This window comes from Anomalospiza imberbis, chromosome 3 (genome assembly GCF_031753505.1).
Source record: "Anomalospiza imberbis isolate Cuckoo-Finch-1a 21T00152 chromosome 3, ASM3175350v1, whole genome shotgun sequence".
In the NCBI taxonomy this organism is placed as follows: Eukaryota; Metazoa; Chordata; class Aves; order Passeriformes; family Viduidae; genus Anomalospiza; species Anomalospiza imberbis.
Genome location: NC_089683.1, coordinates 89,639,581 through 89,661,897, shown reverse-complemented (window position 1 = coordinate 89,661,897; position 22,317 = coordinate 89,639,581). Strand labels below are relative to the sequence as shown.

The window sequence follows — 22,317 nt, the reverse complement described above, 5'->3', positions numbered from 1 at the left end:
GCTTCTGTCCCCCAGCACATTTAATAACTACAAGAACAACAGTTCTTGATAACTAATTTTTGTGCGTTTTTTAGCTTAGAGTGCTTTTACGTAAGAAGTTGCCTAAGAGTTTGCTTCTTTTACAGTTCTGGCATTCTAGGTGGTGCTGTTTTCAGGATGTGCTTCTTACAGATGCACCAAATGGAGTGATTGGATAGCTGGCAGTGTTACAATCTGGCCTTAAAATCTGAGCGCCTGTTTAATGGTTGTGAAGTGACAGAAAATTAGCGTTATTGAGACTTCTCTCACCTAACACAGAGGAAATTTTGTTTTCCTATAGGTAGTGGATGGTCTGCTCTTCCAACCAGCCAGTGCTAACAGCAAATACCACCACTAAGAGAAAGCGATTTCAGTACATCAACCGGAGTTTGCAAGCATTTCCAGCCCCCCGCCCCCCGCCCGTTTTGGGTCTTAAAGCTATGTTTGAAAGCGTGGCTAAGTTTTCTCTGGTTTCTCTAAGTTTTTCTGGGTACACCAACACTGTGGTGGAGCCTTCAAATTCCTCTTCGCGCCAGGGCTCCTATATATATGCACATACATACAGCATTAATTAGTTTATTTTTATCGTTGCCACGTCCATGCACAGCGGCTCCCCAGGGTGGAAGCGAACAATCAGCCTGGGCTTTGCTGCGCTGAGCGGTTCCCAGGGTACTTTCCATGCTCCAGGGGAGCGCAGCTCTCCCGGCACAGGGAGCCCCGGGAGGCTCCGATCGGGGCCTGCCTGGGGCTGACCCCACCGCGGCGCCTGCAAAGGCTGGAACAAAGGCTCTGGCAGAGCAGGCAGGGCCCGGGGGGCAGGAGGGTCGCGGCCAGCCCTGCGTGCTCTACCCACGGGCCCACTTCTGCCCGCCCGGAGCCCCGACCCCGCTCGCCCCCGGCCCCGCCCCGGAAGCGCCCCTCCCCTGCCCGGAACCTGTGGAGCCGGAACGCAGCTTGGCGGCGCGGGGGCCGGGCCGGAGCGCGGCACTGGGTGGACTGTGGGGAAGATGGCGGCGGCCGTGGCGGGCCCACGTGGGCGCGGGGCCGCGGACACGGACACAGACACGGATAGCGGTAACGGCAGCGGGAACGGGGTGGGGCTCTCTCTTCTTCTGAAGCATCGCTGGCCGCCGCTGTGGGCCGTCTCTGACCTTGGAGGCCTTTCCTGTCTGCTCCGTCCGACCCCGCCGGTGGGCCCTTGGCCCTTCATCTCCCCCGCTCCGGACCCTGGGCCGAGGCCGGCGGCGGTCGGCGTGGGGAACGGGAGCTGAGGCCCCGGCCCGGCCACCTGCTGAGGCCGCTGCCCAGCGGTGTGTCCCGTGGCTGCCATTCCCGCGGTGCCTGGTGGCTGCTCCTAGCCGCCCTGCCCTGGCCCTTGGGCTTTTCCCACTCAGCCCGGGAAGTACCAACAGCAGCTCCTTCATTCCCTAGGCCCACCAAAACAGCTTTCGCTGCCCTCTTTCTTGGGAGAGCGAGAGGAGCGACTGTGCAGAGCTGCACGAGTTCCGTGTCTGTGCGAGCCAGGATCTGCTTGTCCCCGAAGGAAACCCCTGGGCCGCGCTCCGCGTGATTAACCCTTAACGCGCTGTTCTGCACTTGTTCTCGCCTCCGTGCGCGTCGTGAGGGTGTACCTAACCAGTTGTGATCCCTTCTTCATTCTATCCTGTGACTGGATTTCTTCTTTCCTTTGTTCTGGGAGGAGTCAGGGTTGTGGCCGTTTGGAGCTGTGGCTCCAGCATTGGTTCTGTTTGATTTGAGCGTCAAAATTGAATCCAAAGGGAAGCGTTGTGTGGGAGCTTCTTTCAGAGCTCATTGCTGAATGTTGGCTGTGTTTTAACTGTGTGTCGACACCTTGATCACTGAGCGAGTTTAAAAGAGTGAAGTAGAGAGATGTGGGTGTGTATTTCACAACATACAAACGCACACACAGAAACAATTGGAACTTTTTATATTAAATTTATGCCAGATATCAGCCTTTTCTATTCAGAATAGGGCCCCAGGTCCTACTTCTGATTAAGTTAATCTGGTTTAAATTATTTTGAAATACCTCTTTATCTCATGCTGTTGATTGATACGCTGATGTACTAAAGAATAAATTATGGCTGGTAGTGGAAACCTTGTTATTTTTTCTGTAACTGTTGAAAGCAAAATATTGTTGGTATTATTCTCCTGTTTTATTGGCAGAAGATGTTATGTAAAGGAAATGATGCGTGCTTTAGCAAATTTTCTTTTTATAAGTCTGATCTGTTTTTCATAGCTAACTGCAAAAGTTGGTCCTAAGCAGCGTGGGGGAGTCAGGCTTGGACTTTTGGTAGCTGTTAGCTTTTGTGTGTGTAAAAACAAGTCACAAGCAGGGGTGGATTCCTTGTTTAAAAGCTAAATAGCAACATCCTAGCATGGACAAGGCCCGGGGTGAAAATTTGGCCTTGTTTTACATGTAGGAGCAAGGATGTGTTCCTACATGCAAAACGTCCTGTGGTGCTGCAGTTACTTCTTTGCAGGCAGTGGTTTGAATTTATTTTTTTATTGGAAACTCAGAATGTGGATGCAAATATCTAGAAGGATATTAAAGGATGAAAAGGATACCTTTAAGCAGTTACTGAATGTGTTGAGAAAATTTGCCACTTCTAAGTTTCCAGTTTATAGAAAGGACTGTTGGAAAACACCCCCCTAATTTATTTTGTGTAGAGCATGACATAGCACTCTGTCTGCCTTGGTGGTAGTAAAAGTCATACTGATAGAGATAAGGACCAAGTATTCAGTAATTATTTCTCTTCCACGTTTGTTTTGTAACCACTGACTCTCACTTCTTTCCTTCAGGATAACTGAATGCTCCTCAAGCCTCTAAGCATGCCTGGGCAGTAGAGGTTTTGTTATGAATTGGTCAGTGCCACTGTTTTGCTGCTATGTTGTTTGTTAGGTTTTTTCTGGTTTAAACAGGCACATGGAGAAGGCAGAATAATGAATTAGTGTGGCAGCAGAGTGTATGTTTATGGTTGCTTAGTAATTAAATAGACAGTTGATTAATGGGGAATATTGTTAATAGCTGCCTGCATGGTTTTATGGAGAGCAGATCTTGTGAAGCACTCCTGGCTTCATTCTCTTAATGGCTTGGTTGATAAAGGTACTTCATGGGAAATAGCAGTGCTTACAAAGTAAAGCACTTGGCTCAGTAGTACTGTGATTTAACGTTTAAATTTTCCTTTTTAAGGAGTTTGAGAGTGATAGATGGATGAAAGTGAGTCACGTGAGGAATCTGGGACTGTGTGGGATCGGAAACCAGCTTCCTTCTGTTCAGCACTTGATTTTGCAGCTATGAAAGTTGTATATAAGATAATTAATTTAAAATTTAATGTGTCACAAATATTACTGGAATAGTAGTTAATGGTGGCCGGACTTTGTGTATGCTCTGCTCTTGATTACATGGTGAAGTGAAATAACCCAGCAGACCATTTCATTTTAGTTAATCACCTGCACTGTTAAAGACTTCTATTTTTGCAGTTTGACCCACTGAACAGAGTAATGAGGACTAACTCTTCATGTATTTGTTGTGCCATCAATTTGGCTGTTTTCAGCTGTCTTAATTCCAAACTTTGGTGTTGTAACTTCAGTTCTTTTATTCTGAAAGGCTCATAGGGGTAATGAAGTTTGACTTCGGGGGTGTTTTATTTGTGTAACTTGAGCAGTTACTTACCCAGAAAAGCTCAGTGCCTCTGGTTTCTTTTGAACCTGACTACTGTCTTGATGCTGTATTCGACAGAGCAGTCTCCCCTGGGTTCATTATGCTTAGGTAATTGTATTTTTGCTGGCAGTGTTCTTTCTGAGCAGGTTTTGCTGTCATGTAAGAAATGCCCCCCAGCTTCAGTTTCATTCCTGTGGCTGTTTGCAGTCAAACACCAGATGTCACTGTTGCAGTTTCTCTGTGAGTGTGTGCATACATATGCACTCATATTCGTGTGGATAGGCATTTATAAGTTACACTTTTTAAACTGGAAAATAGACACATTTTGCCCTCACAATTAGCAGTCCATAATCATAAAAATATTAAATAATCTAATAATAAATATCCAAGGCTGCCTTTTCCCTTTTGCCTAGCCTCTTTCAATCACTTTAAATCGTCACTGAGGTGAGCAAGAACTTGCACTGCATAGTTTCTAATAAATTCAATATAATGGTGTGTTTCTGCTTGAGGAATTAATTGTAGCAGCACATTTACAGGAATACCTCTTTCTGAACTTGGATAACATTTACATGCAAAGCAAATGGCACTAGTGAATGATTTTTACTAGAAGCAATTCCTGATACTTTTTCTTGCTTCTTTTTTATTTTTTTTATCCCTAGGTTCTGAGTTAAGCTCAGAACTTCCAGAAGACAGTTACTCTTCGGGAGGTGAAGCCCTGGATGGTGATGATGAAGATGAAGCAGCAGCCCCTGGCAACGTGGCTGAAGAAGCAACAAGCTCCAAAGATGGCCCAAGTTCAGGATGGGCAGACGCCATGGCAAAAGTGCTCAACAAAAAGATTCCACAGAATAAGTCTACCATCCTGGCCAAGAATAAAAGCCTGGAGAAGGAGAGAGAGAGAAAAAAACAGGAGAGGCAAGAAAAGAAGATGAGGGTGAGAAAAAGATGCAGTATTCCATGTGCAGTGACTGTCATATGGGCTACATGCAAGATAGTCTCAGAGCATTGTCCCAAATTTCTGCTGAGGCTGTCTCAGTTTTGGAGTCTCTCCTTCACAGTGATCTTGAGTAGCTTAATTTTTTTTTTACTTTCTGGTCATGCTGTGTAAGGTTTTTTTCCTTTACTGCTTCTTATGGGTCATCAGGCAGACTGAACTTTGGCAGCAGGAGCATTCCAGTCTGTCAGCTTAAGGTGTTTTCTTTTTTGCGGGGCTGAAAGCAGCTACTTTAAGTTTGATTTTCTAATTGGCGTTGTTAATTTGGGGTGAAATTCACTTTGTTGGCATTACAAATTGAAATTGTTCTCTACCACAGAAAGTGAGAGGGAGAAAGAGAAGAAAACTGCTTCCATTTAAATTGTGCTGTGACTTCCAAAATCAAGGCCTCTAGGTTGAGATTGCAGTAATCATTGGCGTGGTTGTGCATTGTTATTTGCTCCCCTCAATCATTTTCCTGATTGGAGTCTTCTGTTACCATGTCAGTGCCCTAAATTGCTTCTGGTTCTGAAACTGATGTGAAGAAACCAAACCATGTTGGCAAGTAAGTCATTTGTTTGTGCCTTCAGTAGAACTTTTAATTCCAGGCTCTGACTGATTTACCTTCAGGCTAGAAATACATTAATAGTTCTAATGTCTCATCGTACCAGTTCTGTTTCTGTGGGATAACCTGGTTATTCACCTGACAGTTTGGGACATGCTGCAGTTGAGCCATGGCTTGCCTTTTAAATACAGAGAGCTTCAGTACAGCATCTGCACAGTTATAGTTGTCTTAAATACGTGCTCTCATCCAGTAAATATGTGAGAATACTGCAAAACAGAGATGGGCCACAGGTCCCCAGAGTGGCTTGTTTACTTAAGAAAAATTTAACAGCAATTTGCCTTTCATTGATTTCTTGCTGATGAAAGGTAGGATAGGGCAGTTCTTTTGATCAAAGGCCAAAACATGGTCATAAACTCAAAAATTCATAGTAGTCTGCCTGGAATTATAAAGATAAGGACTCTGAAATTCCATTAGAGACTTCTTGCATAAAACAGATTTAATGGAACATCACCAGGCCTAAAACACTGTTAAATTGTTCAGAGGGGAAGAAAAACTTACTCCTAGAGCAGAGGTCATGAAATACAGTGGTCTCCTATTGCAGCAGAAACAAAGCTGATGGTTTTGTGTCTGCTGGTAGGAAAAGGGGATCAATTTGGTTTTGAAATGGAGAGCCTCCAAAAAAATAGACAAAAAGCAATACTGTACACATGACTTGTTGTCTGGTGGACACTTGGTGCTCTTCCTTTGTTAGAGTTCTGCCTGTTGCACTATTTGCTGAGTGTCACTTTGGTCACAAAGCCATACTGGGACCAGTTCTGTAGGGGGAAGTCAAATTACCAAGGCTCAAAATGTGACATGCCAGTCTTGATGGACCCAGGATTTTACTATGTATAAATTTCTCTGTGATAAGCTTGTGAAGTCTTGAATTTGAAGGTGGTTTTTGAATAATTTCCTTGCTCAAGGCAGTCAGTGTGAAAGCATCTTTTTCCTAGGCTTTTGTTACTGGAAGCAGATGACTCTGAGATTTCAGTGTGGCCCCTGTTGTGTCAGTACAAGAGACTTGTCCAGCCCTATACTGGAGCTCCTTTTACTTTCAACCAAACTGAACTTTGGAGATACTTTTTTTCCTCCTGCTACATACTCTATCAGATCATGCTGCATTCTCAAATGTCCATGTTGTTTCACATAACAATATTTATAATGCAGCTTGATAAAAAGCGGGAATGGGAAATGATGTGCCGAGTGAAGCCAGATGTTGTCAAAGACCGAGAGAAGGAAAGAAATCTTCAGAGAATTGCCACAAGGTAAAAGTTTTTCTGAATGCTTTCCTTAAACATACGTATATCAAAAAGAGGAGGAAAAGGCCTGTGCAGGTAATCTGTTTCCAATCAGATTGAACTCTTAAGAAGTGACTAGCAGGAGCCGAGAGATTTATAGACAGGTCTGCATTGTACAGTATCAAGTTCAACAAAAGATTTCAGAAGCTTTATGAAAGAGTAAAAATTTAGATGGGAATTCAATGTTTGCTTAGCAGAAGTGCTTTGCTGGATCCCCTCATTTTGTTAATTTAATGCCTTAAAAATGCAGAACAGTTGTTTCTACTGTTCTGGTGTTTTTGCTTCTCCACAGAGGATTCACCAGATCCACGACTGTAAAGTTCAGCTGCCTGTTCACATTGTGTAGCTTGGTGTCACAGAACTTGTTGAACATTTTGATGTGCTGCCTGTATGTCCTTACTTATTCCTCTGCCCTATCCCCCAGCTTCAACTGCCATTAAGAAACTTGCCTGAGTAACTTAATAACTGATTTTAGGACAAATAACATCCTCCCAAGGGTGAAACATGCTCAAGGATGAAACTGATCTCGGTGCCATGTTACCAGGCTTATTTCAGAGTCTGAATAGTAGATTTGTTTGTTACTGGTTCTTAGCAATAAGTATGGTGGAGGAGTAAAAATTGTAAGTACTTTATGTTGTAGTAAATGTTACTTATTAACCAAATTAAGTTCCAGGTAACCATTTTGGGGAGTTAGAAGCCATCTGGCATCTGCACTGATTAGCTTTAGTAAGGGGATCATTTTTGTAAAAGGACCTTGAGCTAAAAGATTTGCTTTTTTGTCTTTTTCCCTGTCCCAGAGGTGTTGTACAATTATTCAATGCTGTCAGGACGCACCAGAAGAAAATGGAAGAGGAGGTGAAGAAAGCTGGGAGCTCTGAGAGGAAGCGTGCTAAACTGATGACTTCTGTTTCAAAGAGAGATTTCATCGATGTTCTAAGAAACATGGAGGGGGCTAAAGGAGCCAAGAATCCTGCTGGAAAGGCCACTAAAAGTAAACAGGTAGGCTACATCTGTGAGAAAAAAACACTTACAAGGTACCTTCTCAATATAATGACTCTCTGTTAATGTGCCTGCTCTTCATAAACGTCTGACCCAAATGCCTGGTGTGTTTTGAGACATGTGGAAGGGAACAAGTAGCTTTTAGCCTGTTTTCCCTGTCTTTTGACTTACCAAAGTACAAAACACTGGAAGCTCTTCTGATAAGACATGGAGACTTTTATGCAAAAACTTGGTTTAGCTGTGTTTAAAAAAAGATTATGAAACACTAGATTTTACCTTGTATTTTACACCAGGCATGGAACAAACTGCTAGATTATGGTGGGTTGTGACATTTGGAATTTAGCCAATAATAGTTAGCTCCTTGAAATTGTTGAAGACCTGGAGGCTGTTAATCTTACACAGTGTATTAGACTGTACTACTTGTGTGTCCCCACAGTTTGGTCATGTCAGACTTGCTTCCTTTGGGTGATTATGGTGTCTGAAACTGAAGGATTTGCCATACAAAATGAATACCACAATAGAATGAAACACAGACATATTAAACCTTATATGTAGACTTTTCTTTCCTTGATTCTCTGTGTGCATTGGGCCTGGTGTGGCTTCCTTGCTCTTGTGCTGTTTTGGAAAGAAATACATTCCACTTTTTCCAAGCGTGTTTGAGACACAGTGTGGTTGGACTTGTTCAACTCTTCATCAGTTCTTTCAGCTCACCAAGTAGCTCAGGGTTGAAAACAAGTTGCTCAGACACACTCTTTCTCGTATTTCAGAAGCTGCACGTTTTTCTAGTGTATTTGTGTTCAGGTTTGAACTCTGTGCTTGGTGGTGGGTGGAATACTGCAGTTGGCGCAGACACACTGCAGTTAACTAAGTGCTTTTCTGTGCCAGGAAGAAATACTTTAATCAGTTGGGAGACAACATTTTGTCATATGTTTTTTGTTTGTGTGCACTTGGGGAACATGCTGAAACACTGCCTGGCATGGAGTGCTCATACAATTTTCATGCAAGTGCAATATTAAAGTATTTTTTAAATTCTTTGGATAATGAGAACAATTTAGCTTGGTGCTGACACTTTATTTCTCCTTAAATAATTCCAGCTTGCTTATATGGGTGGGGGGGCATGTGTATGTGTGTGGCTGTCTTTTTCTGGTTCGTTTGTTTGTTTCTCATCCCTTGGAATAGCAGAATATTGGAACAATGGCAGTGCCAACTACTGTTGTAGTCAGCATTGAATCAATATCTGAGCAAGAACTAAGACCTTTGTCTTGTGTCACATTGTAGCAGGGCAATTTTTAAATTACTAGGTCCGAAAATACAGATTGCAAATGTTTCTGTACTAAAAAAAAAGTTTTATTTTGGCAGCATCAGTAATAGCATATTTCCATTCAAGACCTCTGGAGATGCTTTAGATGCTGGTTAGTCTTGGGTTTGAGTATCAGTGTAGGTGCTGCTTTCACATTGCTTGTGCACAAAAGCTGGGGTGGGGATCAGGGTTTTCGGTTGGGTTTTTTAATTGCATGTCTGCCTAGACAGACCACCCCCCCCTTCCTCTCTCCCTTGTTTCAGTGACTCTTCAGCCTTTGCTTCAGTGACTCTCCATTCAATTTAATACTGAACCAAACTCTTCAATAACTCCTTTTCAAGCTGTTCCTAATCTGCCTTATTTTCTCTTGAGAACTTATCTTACTCATTTAGCAAGCTCTCCTCCTGGTAGTTGTTGAGGCTTGAGGTTGAGGCCAAAGTCTGCTCTTCATTCTCTTTCTCAGAATTACACAAATATTTAGCCACTGAACAGTTCTGCTGGCCTCCACTGTCATATCTCTGCTTCTTGGTCTTTGAGAGTGTTTCAGAGGGTAGGAAGCCTTGATGAGGCTTTTCGGTAGTAAATTCCTTGCAGCGGGGTTTCAGCAGATTGTTTGTGCCATCTGAAAGCTTGTGTTTGTTTGTTCTGTTGGGTTTTTTTTAGCAGTCAAGAGTATAGAGTGTATTCATTTTTAAAAAAGGTGGGGGGGAGATATATTTATTTATCTCAGCAAAAACAATGGAAGAGATGCCAATCCCAAAATCCAGGCACTCTGCCATCAATTAAAAGGCAGTCCAGAACAATAAAAACACTACCCCACCCACATAAAACAGGCAGTCAGCAAGAAAAATAGCAGGAAAATGTTCTACCAGTGAAAGCAAACTTTTTTTGACTCAAGCCTTGTGCTGTGACATGGGACTTGACTGTATTTTGAGAATGGGTGAAAGCATTTTCTTGCTCTGCAGGAGTTCTTGAATGCAAAATCTGCTTTGTATTTTTAAAAGTTTGGCAATTTCTTTCAAGTGTCAGGGGTTGTTGAAAAAACCCCTGATAAAGCTCTATTGATTGACTATTTAGCCAAGTATATTTATGTGAGGAAAAAAAAAGAAATTAAATGCTCTGTAAAGGCCCACCTGCAGCAGTATGATTTCAAAGTAGCATGACCACTTTTTAAATTTTGTTCTCTATTTCCATCAGCTTCATGTGTTCCTGGGAAGGGCAGGTAACCTGTGCCCCACTAGAACATTGTTCATAGTCTTGTTTACTTTTAGCCATTGGCCTAAATGTTACTTGGCATGTACCTACCAACATAACTATGAAGGAAAGACTGTAAGGCTGTGTAAGTTTTCTTGTGCCCTTCTTGTGAAATTGTAGCCCTTCTTGGAGTTCTGTGTGCCCAGCTGGGAGTAATTATTTTTCTGAGCTGGAGCCAAAAGCTTTGCCTTTCATATCATTTGCTGTTTATCAAAGTATTTCTTAATCCTTGCTGAGCCAGCTGACTTGTGTAATATTTTTTCCTGTTTTTTTTCCAAGTTACTGTGCATGATGCTTGCCTCTGGGTAAGATCATCTAATTTTTCTCCCCTCACCACCTTCTCTGAAGCCTTGCAATGTGGGAGAAAAATGTAGTCATTAAAAAAAAATTAAAATCCCACTTGTTTGTGTTCAGATGGGCTTTTTTAAAGTTTTGGGGTGGGTTTTTCTAGGAATCTTTTACTGGCAGATATGAGAGCTTTCAATTTGTTCAATACAATCCTTACACACCAGCTTTTCATTTCAAGATGTGTTGGTCATATCTTCCTGTAAGACACTACAAGAAACTTTATAAAACTATAGATTTAGAAAGGGTACATATCAGAAATGCTGTTTTTTCAGGCCTGGAGGCTGAAGGAATTTTTATGTCTATTGAATGAATACAGAAGTTGGTAGTGGCAGTAAAGGATTCCTTGTAGGAACCTTTTGTTTTCTTTAGGCCCTTAATGCAGGGTGGTCTTAGGAAGTACCCTTGCTTCCAGGGTTGAGTGAAGTTTCTGTTCTCTTAGAGTTGCACAGATGTCTTGGCCAATGTAGGTCTTGAAATCTTAATTGTAAGAAAACAAGGAAAATCTGAGGAAATTCAGAGTTATTCGTGTTGCTTGCTGTGTGTCAGTGATAATTGCATCTTGACTTTTCTCTTGTGATCTGTGCTGGTCCCTATCAAGCATTTTGCTGTGTGGTAAAACATTTTTTAGTGACACATAAACAGCTGGCATGAAAGTTACAGATACTCTTTATGGCAAGCATAAGCTGCACTCATTGACCTTTCATTTTTTATTAGGACTTTGTAGCATGATTTTGCTTCAACTTGTAAGCTTTCTTAAACCAGATCTTTGCAGAACATTTCAGTGGTGAAAGTAAGAGCAGGGTTTTCTGGTCTATGTCAGTAACCATGATCCAAATTCTGCAAGGTAATCTCTCTGTAAGCTAGGCTGACTACATGACCCAGAGGTACAATTTGCTTCCTGTGTTGTGATGGCATTTGGAAAAAAAATTGGTGTGTTGGTCTTAAAATGATACCTATTCTAAAATAAATTATTGATGGGAAGGAAGATGAGTGGAGAAGAATATAAGTTCTATTTCATAGCAGCTATTGCTCATATGGGACTTAAAGTGCTTTTCCAGAAAGTTCCTTCTACCTCAAGCATATTTTATAAATGCTCCAAGTATCTGGTAAGTAATTTGTAAGGACAGTGATTAGAGTCAGACTTACTGTAGATGTTTTCTTCTGTTTAAAAGACTTTCTTTTAAGCTGTAGTTTGAAGGTTGTTCAAGGGCAGGAGGAATACTATGCTTCTGACTTCGACCACTGTTCTTGCTGGGATACAAGTAGTGCCATGGGGGCTTTCATTTTTTAAGCTAAATGGGGTTATAAATTGTGCTTTCCAGCTTAAAAGTCTCATCAGTTTAAAAACTGAGAGTGACTGCCTTCTTTTCCTTGCAGCTTCATGAGTACTGACCATCAGCTTGGTCTGTTTCTTTCCACTGCTTCTGCAGTGTAGAAATAGGCAGGGTGAAAAAAAAGTGGTTTTATTCATGTACCTCTTTGGAGTGACAGTAGTCTGAACAGTTGCTTCGGCCTGTGTTAGGAAATTGTTTCTGAAGTGTGGCTGAAGGCAGAGATGACTTCTGGAAATTTGGTAAGGTGTATCAACACCTCTTTTAATCTTAACAGGAAACTTCATTAGGTGACAATGGCATTGCAGAGTAGCAGAAGTTTATTACTACAGCTGTTGTGTGCTGTTTTTACAGACCTAATTGAAGAAGTAACCAGGCATGCATGTATTCCAGCAGATTTGAGGGGACAGCCAAGTATTAATTTAGTTCAGCTGTAGCCAGAGTAGATGTATTCTCCCAGTTTTAATAAATGTCTTCCCATCACATGCACAAAAACTTTTAATTTGGATTCCTTTGGATCCTGCATTTTTATCTGTTTTTCCTAACTGTATGTACATTCTCTTGAAGGTCGCCCCATATATGTTTGGAGCTGATGCTTTTAATGAAGTTTTTTGGTTTTGTACCAGAAAGTTGCTGACAACTAATTGTACGCCGTATTCTTAGGAATATCCTTAGGGATAAATGCAGTGCAGCCTAACACCAGTTTGCTATATCCTGTATTACTTATGTTCTTTAAGGTAAAGGGTTGTTGTGCGGTACTAGAGGTTGTTGGATGGTGGCATTTTTACTTTAAATCTGTTTAAAAGTTGTATTAACTTACAGAGTTTGGGTCATCAACAGGATTGGGTTGTCAGGCTCGGTTCCCTGACTGTTGTCATAGCAGGTAATGCACATCTGTGTTAACATGGGAATGTAGGACTTCGTCAATATTTAAATGTCAATTTAAATTTGTCAGTGTTTCAGTATTTAAATTTGATTGATTAGATGGCAAGAACTTGACACTGTAAATTCAACTCCATATAAGACAATATAGGGTCACGTGAAGGGCAGTATTTTACTAGACTTACCACTTTTCCTGTGGTTTTATACTCAGATATCACTTTCTGTCCTCTTTATCAGATATTTGATCTGAAATCAGGAAGGAAAAAGGCTGTGATTTTGCATTTTGTTCCCATCTACCTCTTTTTTTATCCTCTTCCTGTTCTGTGTTCCTGACAGGTTCTTTCCCCCTCCATCTGAGGGCCAGGCAAGTATCCTGTGCCTAATGCAGGAGCAGCCCTGACAGCTGTTCCCACAGAAAGGCCAGTTCCCTGTGTGTCATGATGAGTCACTCCCAGTTCAGCTGAAGGCTGCCTGCTAAGATGCACATAGTGTGCGATCAGTGAGGACAGATATCTTAAGAGAATTTGGATGCTAAGTGCCTATTGCATCTACTGAGGTGATGACCTGAGGTTTGGGGAGGGCCATCTTGCAGATGTTTATAACTTGTCCAGATCTAGGCAAATGGTCATGGAGATAGCAAAAGATATGTTGCCAGCTCCAAAACACATCCTTAACTGATTTTTAAGTTTAAAAAGAATTAATGATGCAAGGTTTTTATGAGTTCCTGTAGAAAATGTCTTTTTCTTCCTTAGAGCTGAAGACAAAATATTTTAAGTTTGTCTTTCTGTGAAAAGGAATGAAGTGGTTATATTTGAAACATTGCAAAATCCTTCATCATGAAGCAGTTGAAGTTTGGCAAATTTTTAAGTGAATATAAACAGGGACTTGTGATTGAAATGTCAGGCAATGCTGAGACAGCTCCATCTGTCATATTTGAGAGTAACTTGCCTTGCTATTTGTTTATTAGTGCACAGGATACTATGATGTGTTTTGTTTTCCCAGAAGATGTCGCAAGGCTTTTTTTCTTCCGTAAAACTATGTCTAAAACAACCACACTTGAAAAACTTGTGGCATACATCTTCTTTTGATCTTCCTGTAAGTATACAAAGCACAAAGAGTCAAATCCTATTAGACTTTTATCTGGTAAATCAAGTTGGAAGCCTTATAAAAGCAGCTCTCCACTCTTGGCTTTGTTCATAAGTCTTATAGGCAGGGCGGTGTACTTAGAGAAAAATACATCTAAACATTTCATAAAGTTTTATAGGAAAATGTTCTCTGGAAGTAAGAAGGTTTGGGTGGAGCTTGTCTATCTGAATAAATTTGTTTCTCCCACCTGAGCATTTGCTATTGGAAATTATCATGAAAAGTGATTCCTTTACTTTGAAGTTTTATTAAGGTATAAAATGTTGTGATTTCCAGAGTGTGTGTGTTATAAATGACCTCTGTGGGTACCTACTCATCTGTTTATCTTGGTCAGTAGACTTCAGGAGTGGTGGATCAAACTGCTTCCAGCTTGCAATGGTTAGAGGGTTGATGAGTTCAGTAAATTTTTTTTTCAGTACTATGGGAAATCCTGGCCAGTTTTTAAGGAATGTTTCTGAAATTTACTGAAAGATTAGAAGATGTACTTTTTTAAACCTGGTTAGTATTACGAAATGTACTAAAACTGCCTCTTGGAAAGGTCTGATGTCTTTTTGGTTTGCTGCTGAACTTTGGACAGTGATCTGCACATGGTCTGTGTCATTTCTTCTCTACCTGCAGCTGTTGGGAAAGCCCATACAGAAACAGACAGAGATGTGAAGGTCAGAAATGCAGAGAAAGGGTAGCCAGTAGTTTAAGATAAGGGATTGGGATCCTGGGCGGTTTGCGTCTTCATTCATCAGGTTTAAACTGCTTTTAGAAAGCACCCTGGGAGTGTTGAGGGGTATGGTCTGTTCCTTAATGAGCTTGCCACTCATACATGGCAATGTGAGGGGAAATTACAGGAATATAAAATCAGAGAAATTTGGACTTGGAGACCTCTAGGATAAGTTGCAAAAACCATTGAAGTAAAAGCAAGGGCAGTGACTATAGGGAGGTGAAATCAGACAAGCTGCTTAGCAGACATGAAAACATCATTATTTCACATTTAATAATAAAATTACATAAAGGTTAGTTCCTTGTAGACTCTGTTTTGGGTTTTTTTAATTCCTCACCCTCCTACCTCAAAGTTTTTTGGATCCTTACACTTCTTCTGGGACACAAAAGTGGAAATCCTGACTCTGGAGGAGGAAGCTTTTTATTTGCCCCCCTTCCTTCTCATCAGTTGTTCTATGAGATGATTTCTCAAGTGCTGGAAGGGATAGGCATGGTCATTACTGTAGCCTTTATTGTTTGAGACAACCTTTTGAGACTCACCCCATTATGCCTCTTGCTGAATTGTAATGAAAAACAGTGGATGATTTTAGCATCAGCATTGTTTGTTGGAAATAATTTGAGTGATATTCATATTATTCCAAAAATTACAAGCTGCTGATTTATTGTTAAAAAAATCAGAAATAATCCAAACAGTTGCAGGTCTGCGTGTTTCCTTACTGGGCCAGCAGGCAAGCTTTTATAACAACTTGCAGAAACTTTTAGGTACCCAGCTGAGATAGTGCATAAGCGTCTTTCATAAATGGGTGACACGTGAGAAAATCTGTTGTGACTGGAAAATGTTTGTCTAAAGTAAACTGTTGAAATACATGAGGATGTGACTTCCAAGGGATAGATAGCACTGTGGAGGCCTTAATCTTGACTGCATACTTTTTTTACTAGGCACTCTTGCTGTATCTGTGTATTTTCCAGGTACAGCTTGGTGGTTCAGGAACTGTGCAACTTGCTTCTGGTGTAGCATGCCCATGCTATACATCATGCTTATTAAAACATGGGAAGGGAGTCTTGATGCCAGTATGGCCAAACAGGTCTTGCAGCAGCATGTAGTGGAATTCCTTGTGCAGCACAGGGGTTTCTGAGATGGCTGCTGTTGATGACTGGAGTACAGAGCAGGCTGAGGAGTTCCAGAGTGTCCTGTGTGCAGAAGGGCCCTGTGTTAAGCTTGAATTCTTTAAATAATTTTGCTTTTCCTGACAGAAATAATAATTTATCAGGTTTCTGGTGAACCAAGCCTGAGGAAATCCGTTCTCTCATAAGCTTTTTCTAAGATTCTTCTTTGCAACTGAGCATTTAATAACAATGCTTCTGAATGTTCTTCTTTGCTTAGGCCCACGTTTATACTTGTTTTTAGAAATTCTGTAATTGAGTTCTGACCCCTCCAAAGCTGGGCCATGTTTAAGCCTCTGCATGCCAACCCAAAGCATTCCTTCTCATTCACACATCCCCAGTTGTAGTAAACCCTAGAGGAGGATGTGAGGATAGGGAGATTCCTCCTGCAGGTCGTTAAGCTCTGGGTGGTCTTCTGGCTGTGCTCAAAAGGAAAATCACTATTTGTTGTGCTTGTAGTAATAATTCCAGTGTGTTACTTTCAGAGAAGTTTGAACAGGAACAGCAGGTCTCAAAAGACTCTGTAAAAAAATTTCATTCTTAGATTCATTTACTAGAATTGCCAGAGCAGATTCTGGTGTATATGAGAAAGCTTGTGATCTGAGTAAATCCCCTGTGCCACTGTTGATACCCACAGTGTAGTGTCACTTCAAGTAAACCAAGGCAGTTTAGTTCAGTCGCTCTAATTTCTCATTCAGAGAGAGAATGCAGATGGGTATTGAATGACTCTCACCCTAAGGAATAAATCATTGTGCAGAATTATACTGCAGCAGAATAGATTTCTGTTGTGTGGCTCACATGTTCTGCAAGCTTGAAAATGCTTTCCAGAGTGAGTTGCTGTGAGAATTCAACTCAGAAGTTCAAGATAATAGCAGTGCAGGTTGTATTCTCAGTTTGCACATTTGTGGGGTTATGGCTATTTGGGATGAGGCTTACATAGCAACCTTTCTTAGAGTCAAGATCTTGCTGCAATTCAAATCCGATGAAGCTGCAGGCAGCACTAATGATCAAACCCAAGTATGATTTTCCTGTTAAAAATCATTACATTTTGTTTTCTGCTTACACTTCTGCTTTAGATACTTTGGCTGTAGTTTTTTTCATTTCTTCTCAGCCTGAAGGAAATTTATTTTCTTAGCCTCTGAGCTTGCATATTGCTGAAAATGAACTTAGGAGAAATTATTATGCTGGTGTTCTTTGCTTTTCATTCCCTCCCCCTCTTCTGCAAGTGGGGGTTTTATTATTATTATTATTATTGTTATTTTAAATTGAGATTTAACACAGCCCAGTGTATGCCTATGCTGTTTGATTGGGGTTTTTTGAGCTCAGTTTACACGGACTTGCTTGGAGATGAGAACCAGAATAGAAGCAGTCATTCAGAGCAAGATGCAGGCTGACAGGGAAGGTAATTGTCAGATGTTTGAGAATGTGTTCTGGCAGTTACACTTTTTAACTTCTTCATAATGACAAAAGCTTTGCTGTGTCTCAAGGTCTTAAATGTTTGTATTGAGCAAAACAGAGGAACCTGGGGAGGCAGTTCAGATTAATTAGACACGTTAGAATTGTTTTCTCAGTGCTTAAAGTTGTTGCTTGAGAGATATTTACATTAGAAATTCCTTCCTTGACAGGTACAAATAAACATTTATTGTAGGTGATGGTAAAGAGAGATGCCCCTGCAAGCTCTGGCATTTCATCTTATACACAGAGCAAAGGCGTGGGGGTCCAATGTGCTGGTTGTAATCCCTAGGTCTGAAAAATGTTCCTTTGTTAAAACCCTGGAATTCCTATCTTCTTCTGGACACAACTCTCAGGGAATCTCTATGGTGCTGTAGGTGTGTTTGTTGCATTGCAGATGCAGAAACTGGAGTTGCTCAAGTGACCCAGGCTGGTGGACAGTGGAGTGAAATGCTGTCTTTTGTTTGATTTCAGGGCATATCTTTTAATGTCATTACTTACCAGTAAGCACTATGGATTTTGGTCTGCTTGAGTGTAAGGTTCTGAAAAGCTCGGGCAGGTATCATCCTACTTCAGAGGGGGCAGAGAGGATTGATCCCACACCTCTGTGTCAGTGCTGTCTGCTGCAGCTCCAGTGTTGAGTTTGGCAGGTCTCAGTTGAATACACTGTCTTGTCATTTACCAAGAGAAAATTTAGTAGCTCCAGTTTTTTGTGGTGGAAAAGAAATTAACAAAAACATGGAGATTTTTAACTTGATCTTATAGCAGCTACTGCTGCTACCACAAGGCTTTCATAGACCAATTCCTTTAAAAGCATCCAGGAGGCAGTTCCTGCCTGGACCTGCAAAGGCCAGCTGCTTGTTCTAAGTGACAGGACTAAGCTTTGTTGGAGCTTAGCTTGGAGCTCTTTTTGGTGGTTTTATTAGGACTTGGCCAAGAATTTCAGTTAATCTTGTCCTGGTGCAGATTTTAGGGAGTATGTCTTCAAAGCAGAATTAGTTTAGGAAGAATGTCCCCACTATTGAGCCCTACTTGTGAGAGACTTTACCTAATGCTATGATAGCCTAGCAAGTAGGCAAGGTTTTTTGTTTTTGGTTTTTGGTTTTTTTTTGTGTGGTGTTTTTTTTTTTTTTTTTTTTTTTTTTTTTTTTTTTTTTTTTTTTTTTTTTTTCTAATTTATATGAACTCTTTTCAACTGGACTTTAAGTCCATCAGAGCAAGTATCAGCATTAGAATAACCACTGTGCATGCTTTGGTCTGCCTTATTTCAGCTGATGATAACAAGTTCATCCCCAGCAATTAGTAAAACAGCAATACTTTTGAGGTATTTTACTAATTGCTGCCTCTCAGACCTTTTGAAAAAGGTTGCCACACCCTTCTGGCAAAGAAAACCCAATTCCAATGTATAAAAGAGGAGAGGAAAAAAAGCAACAGGAGAATTTTTCACTCCTTGCCTTACCTGAAGGATTCACATTATGTAGCATTACACTCTGTTGTTTATATAGCCTGCTTTGTTTTCATTTGGGGATGTTCAAAGGGGACTTCAGTGTTGCAGTGAGATGTACATGAACAGCTGACTGGGAGTTCAAAAGCATTTGTGTAGATTGAAAGTTGGTTTATTTTCCATGTGCCAAAAATCAGTTTTGTTTTATTTAGATGAAACTAGATTATGGCATTGAAAACCCAACTATATTAACATTCTTACATAAAGCAAGTTGGGAAGTGATGTTACTGTTCAACTAACTGTTAATTATACAAATATTCTCACTGCATATTTTCTTAAGACTTTGGGAATGTTTTATGATGCAGTAGATTGAAGAGTTTTTATTCTGAGGGGAAAATAAATAGCAAATGAGTTAGGAATGAAGATACTAAATAAGGCATTTTCTTCATTTGGAGGCATGCTTAAAATTGATTAAATATTTGCTTTCAAGCATTTAATCTTCATCTTTGAGGCATGAACATGCTACCTCTGTCATTTCTCCTTTGGGCTTGTTGTAAAACTCTATTCAGGCCTTTGTGGTGCCTTACATAAAGGGTAATGCTATAGAGGATCAGCATCCCTCTTTTGTTCAAGTCCTGCTTTTGTCCTGTTGTTCACTTGACATAGCCAGAAAGAAGGGCTAATGGTTGCTGAATAGTAGCTTGTGATGAATTTGAGGATTGAGCTTTTCAAACTCTGAGCCTGCAACTGTTATTGCTGATAATAACCTACTCCTTCTGTGCTGTTTATAAACCAAAACAAAATAAGAAAAAAAAAAATCCCTGTTCTGCACATCTGGAAAAAAAAGGAATTCTGTTGGGTTTATTATTGAAAACAAAAAATGTAGATTGTTTTGTAAGAAATATGGGATGTTTCCTTTTAAGTATTTCAGATTCAACTTTCTTGAATTTCACTGCTCAAATATTGATTTATCAAAGATCTGGGATTAAAAAAGAAGGAACTTGGTGATTTTTGTGATTTTTTTAAACTATTCTCTACTCTGCAAAGGCAAATATGTTCAATTGCAATACATTTAAAAAGGAGGAAAAAATAGTTACCCTCTCATTACATCCCAGAACAGACTACCTGTGTTTGCACTATCATAACAATACAGATGAATCTCAAGTGAAAATTTTAAGGTCTGCCTAGGGACCTGCTTTATCTGTAGCTCTTTAATTCCAGGTAATTGATTGCCCCTTCGGAGATGATTTTAGGTTTATTGGGTGTAAGACTTGAAGTAAACTGCTGCAAGAGTGGTGAGTGGTTAGGAGGCACTACCCATGGGAAAAGGGGAATTGTTGGATGGGAGTAGCCATTAATGAGAGCATCTGTGAAGGCACAAAAGCAAACCCTAAACCAAAACCCAGTGCAAACATCTTGAGGAACAGCTGTAGAGTTTCTCTTTATTTGAGCTGGGTCCTGGCAAATTCCTTTTGGGAAGAAAAGTGTTAGGACTTACCCTGTTTTTGTGAGGGCAGTGTTTGATGAAGAACTGCAGAAGTCACACATAGCATTTCTGCTTTGATTACCTATTAAAAACACATACCTTGTTTGGCAGATATTTTGCACTCAGATAACTTCTGATGGTGTGATAGGATGTGTTTTATTTACAGTAATGGACTTGCATTCTTCATTTCTCTTTGCTCATGCAATCAAATTCTATATGCTGCTCTATCGCAGATCTTGATCCTCACAGGCTTCAGCTTAAACATGCAGTGGTTTCACATTCCTAGATTCATGGCAGAGAAGAGGTGTGGACAGATGTCTAAGGTGATCATACCTTTACTGCAGGTTTTGCATCCAGTAGGCAAATCTTGTCCACAGAGGATGCTGAGGTCCCTCCTTTGGAGCAGGGGAGTGGGGAAAGCCTCCCTGGGGTGCCAGTGTTAACTTTATTTTCAAAGACCCTGCAGAACTGAACAACTGTTTTCAGTGCCCCTACTTCCACTTTAGTAGGACAATTTTTTGCTTGCCTGCTGGACACTGAGCCATGCTGTTCCTCAGAAATGTTTTGCTGCTACGGCATAAACACTGAAATAAATCCTTCCTCAGTACATTGAGCAGTTTTTGGCATTTTTCTGCGGAAAGGATGCAAGCGTAGCTTCCAGCTGCTGTTTGAAAGTGTTGCCACAGGATGGGGCTGTTGCTCTGCCCAAACGTGATCTGTCACCTCCAGGAGCCGCGACCAAGCGCTGCTTCCAGCGCGGAGCTGAAGCTGCGCTCCGGGCCCTTCTCTTTGTTATTCGCCAGCCCATGCAGTGGGCCTCGCGTTTATACACTTCCAAGAGGTAGGAAATTTGGAGTAAGGTGTTGTTGGCTCGCTAAGAGTAGCTCAACTTCGTTTCTTTTAGAGGCAGCTTTGTACCATATGACAAGCTCAGGTAGTGAGGTAATAATTCACATAAAGGGGATTTGGTTCACGTATCACCGAATATGTTAAATATTAAATTTGGGGGGGGGTTAAGCCTTTATTAAATCCATATTTGTGTTTTAGAAATGTGCCAAGAAGTGTTCTAATGAAGCAGCACCTGGGGGTTAATAAATGATATCATGAATCCATTCTGATTGCCAAGAAAGATTTTAATAAAGGAAGCCATGCCCGGGGTTGACTGTTTCATCCATGAGGAATAATCGTTTTGTTTCCATATTTCTTTTATTGGTTGGTTAAAACAAGTTTGTATTTTATCATCAAGTCATTTTTGGTTGTTCTGCATGTTTCTGTACCAGTTGCACAAAGACCTGGCCTTCAGTCTGCTGCTTGTAGGAGATGTTATTTTGATTGCATGGAGACCTTGCATCTTTTACTACCTTTCACATTTATCTCATTCCTCTGTTCTTTCTTCTCTTCCCCTCAAACATTCAGGGTGAAGTGAAGTCTGAAGAGGGGCCAGAGTGGAATATACTGCGTGATGACTTCATGATGGGAGCATCTATGAAGGACTGGGACAAGGAAAGTGATGGAGAGGGCAACAGTGAAGAAGGAGGTGGTGTGAAACAAGAAGATGACAGTGACTGAATGAAACTGAAAACCATTCAAGATAATGTTTTATCTTCTTAAGTTTGTTTGGATAAAAAGTCAGCATTCTATGAATGTACAACACTTGGAGGATACCTCTTTTAAAAAAGAAAAAAAAAAAGACTTAGACAACCTTGGAGTGTTTTCTCCTCCATGTCAAACTTTTATTTAATATAGCTCCATTTGCTATACTGAAATCCTGAAATATTTTCCAAAACAAGTATAATTTTCAACATATTTCCAAAACATTTTGTGCAGTCAAAATAGTGGCACTTGCCCAATGAAAGATAGATTTTGCCAAGGTCATTAGAAGTTTACACATTAGTCATGGCAATTGATGTATTAGTGTGCCTGCATTTCCAAATCACTGCTGCACTTTGAAAAGTTGTTGCAATTTGCAACAGAAATGGCTTACAATAAACACAGAAATGCTGTCACCTTGTAAAGTTATTGGACTCCTATAGAGTCATTAATGTGATAGTTCTGGTCTTGGAGCATTATTTTGATTGGAGACAGCTCTGGAAACAGAATTGTAAAGGCAGAGACTTGACCCTACTGATAGGGTTTAGTATTTACATGTGTGTGTGTGTGTATATATATATATATATGGTTTTTCCATTGCATGTCTGAGATTGTATAAGTTAAGAGTCTGGTAG

The 22,317-nt window shown here is 40.7% G+C and overlaps 1 protein-coding gene across 1 annotated transcript; it reads left to right on the top strand.

Annotated features, from left to right (window-relative positions):
- The first annotated feature begins 696 nt into the window (after positions 1–696).
- Positions 697–22,111, top strand: RRP15 (ribosomal RNA processing 15 homolog). Its single transcript, XM_068186645.1, is given in 6 exon segments — positions 697–1,017; positions 1,020–1,092; positions 4,360–4,634; positions 6,445–6,542; positions 7,373–7,574; positions 21,509–22,111. Coding segments are annotated over 6 exon segments (1,122 nt in total). The 3' UTR covers positions 21,662–22,111.
- The last annotated feature ends 206 nt before the right edge of the window (positions 22,112–22,317 follow it).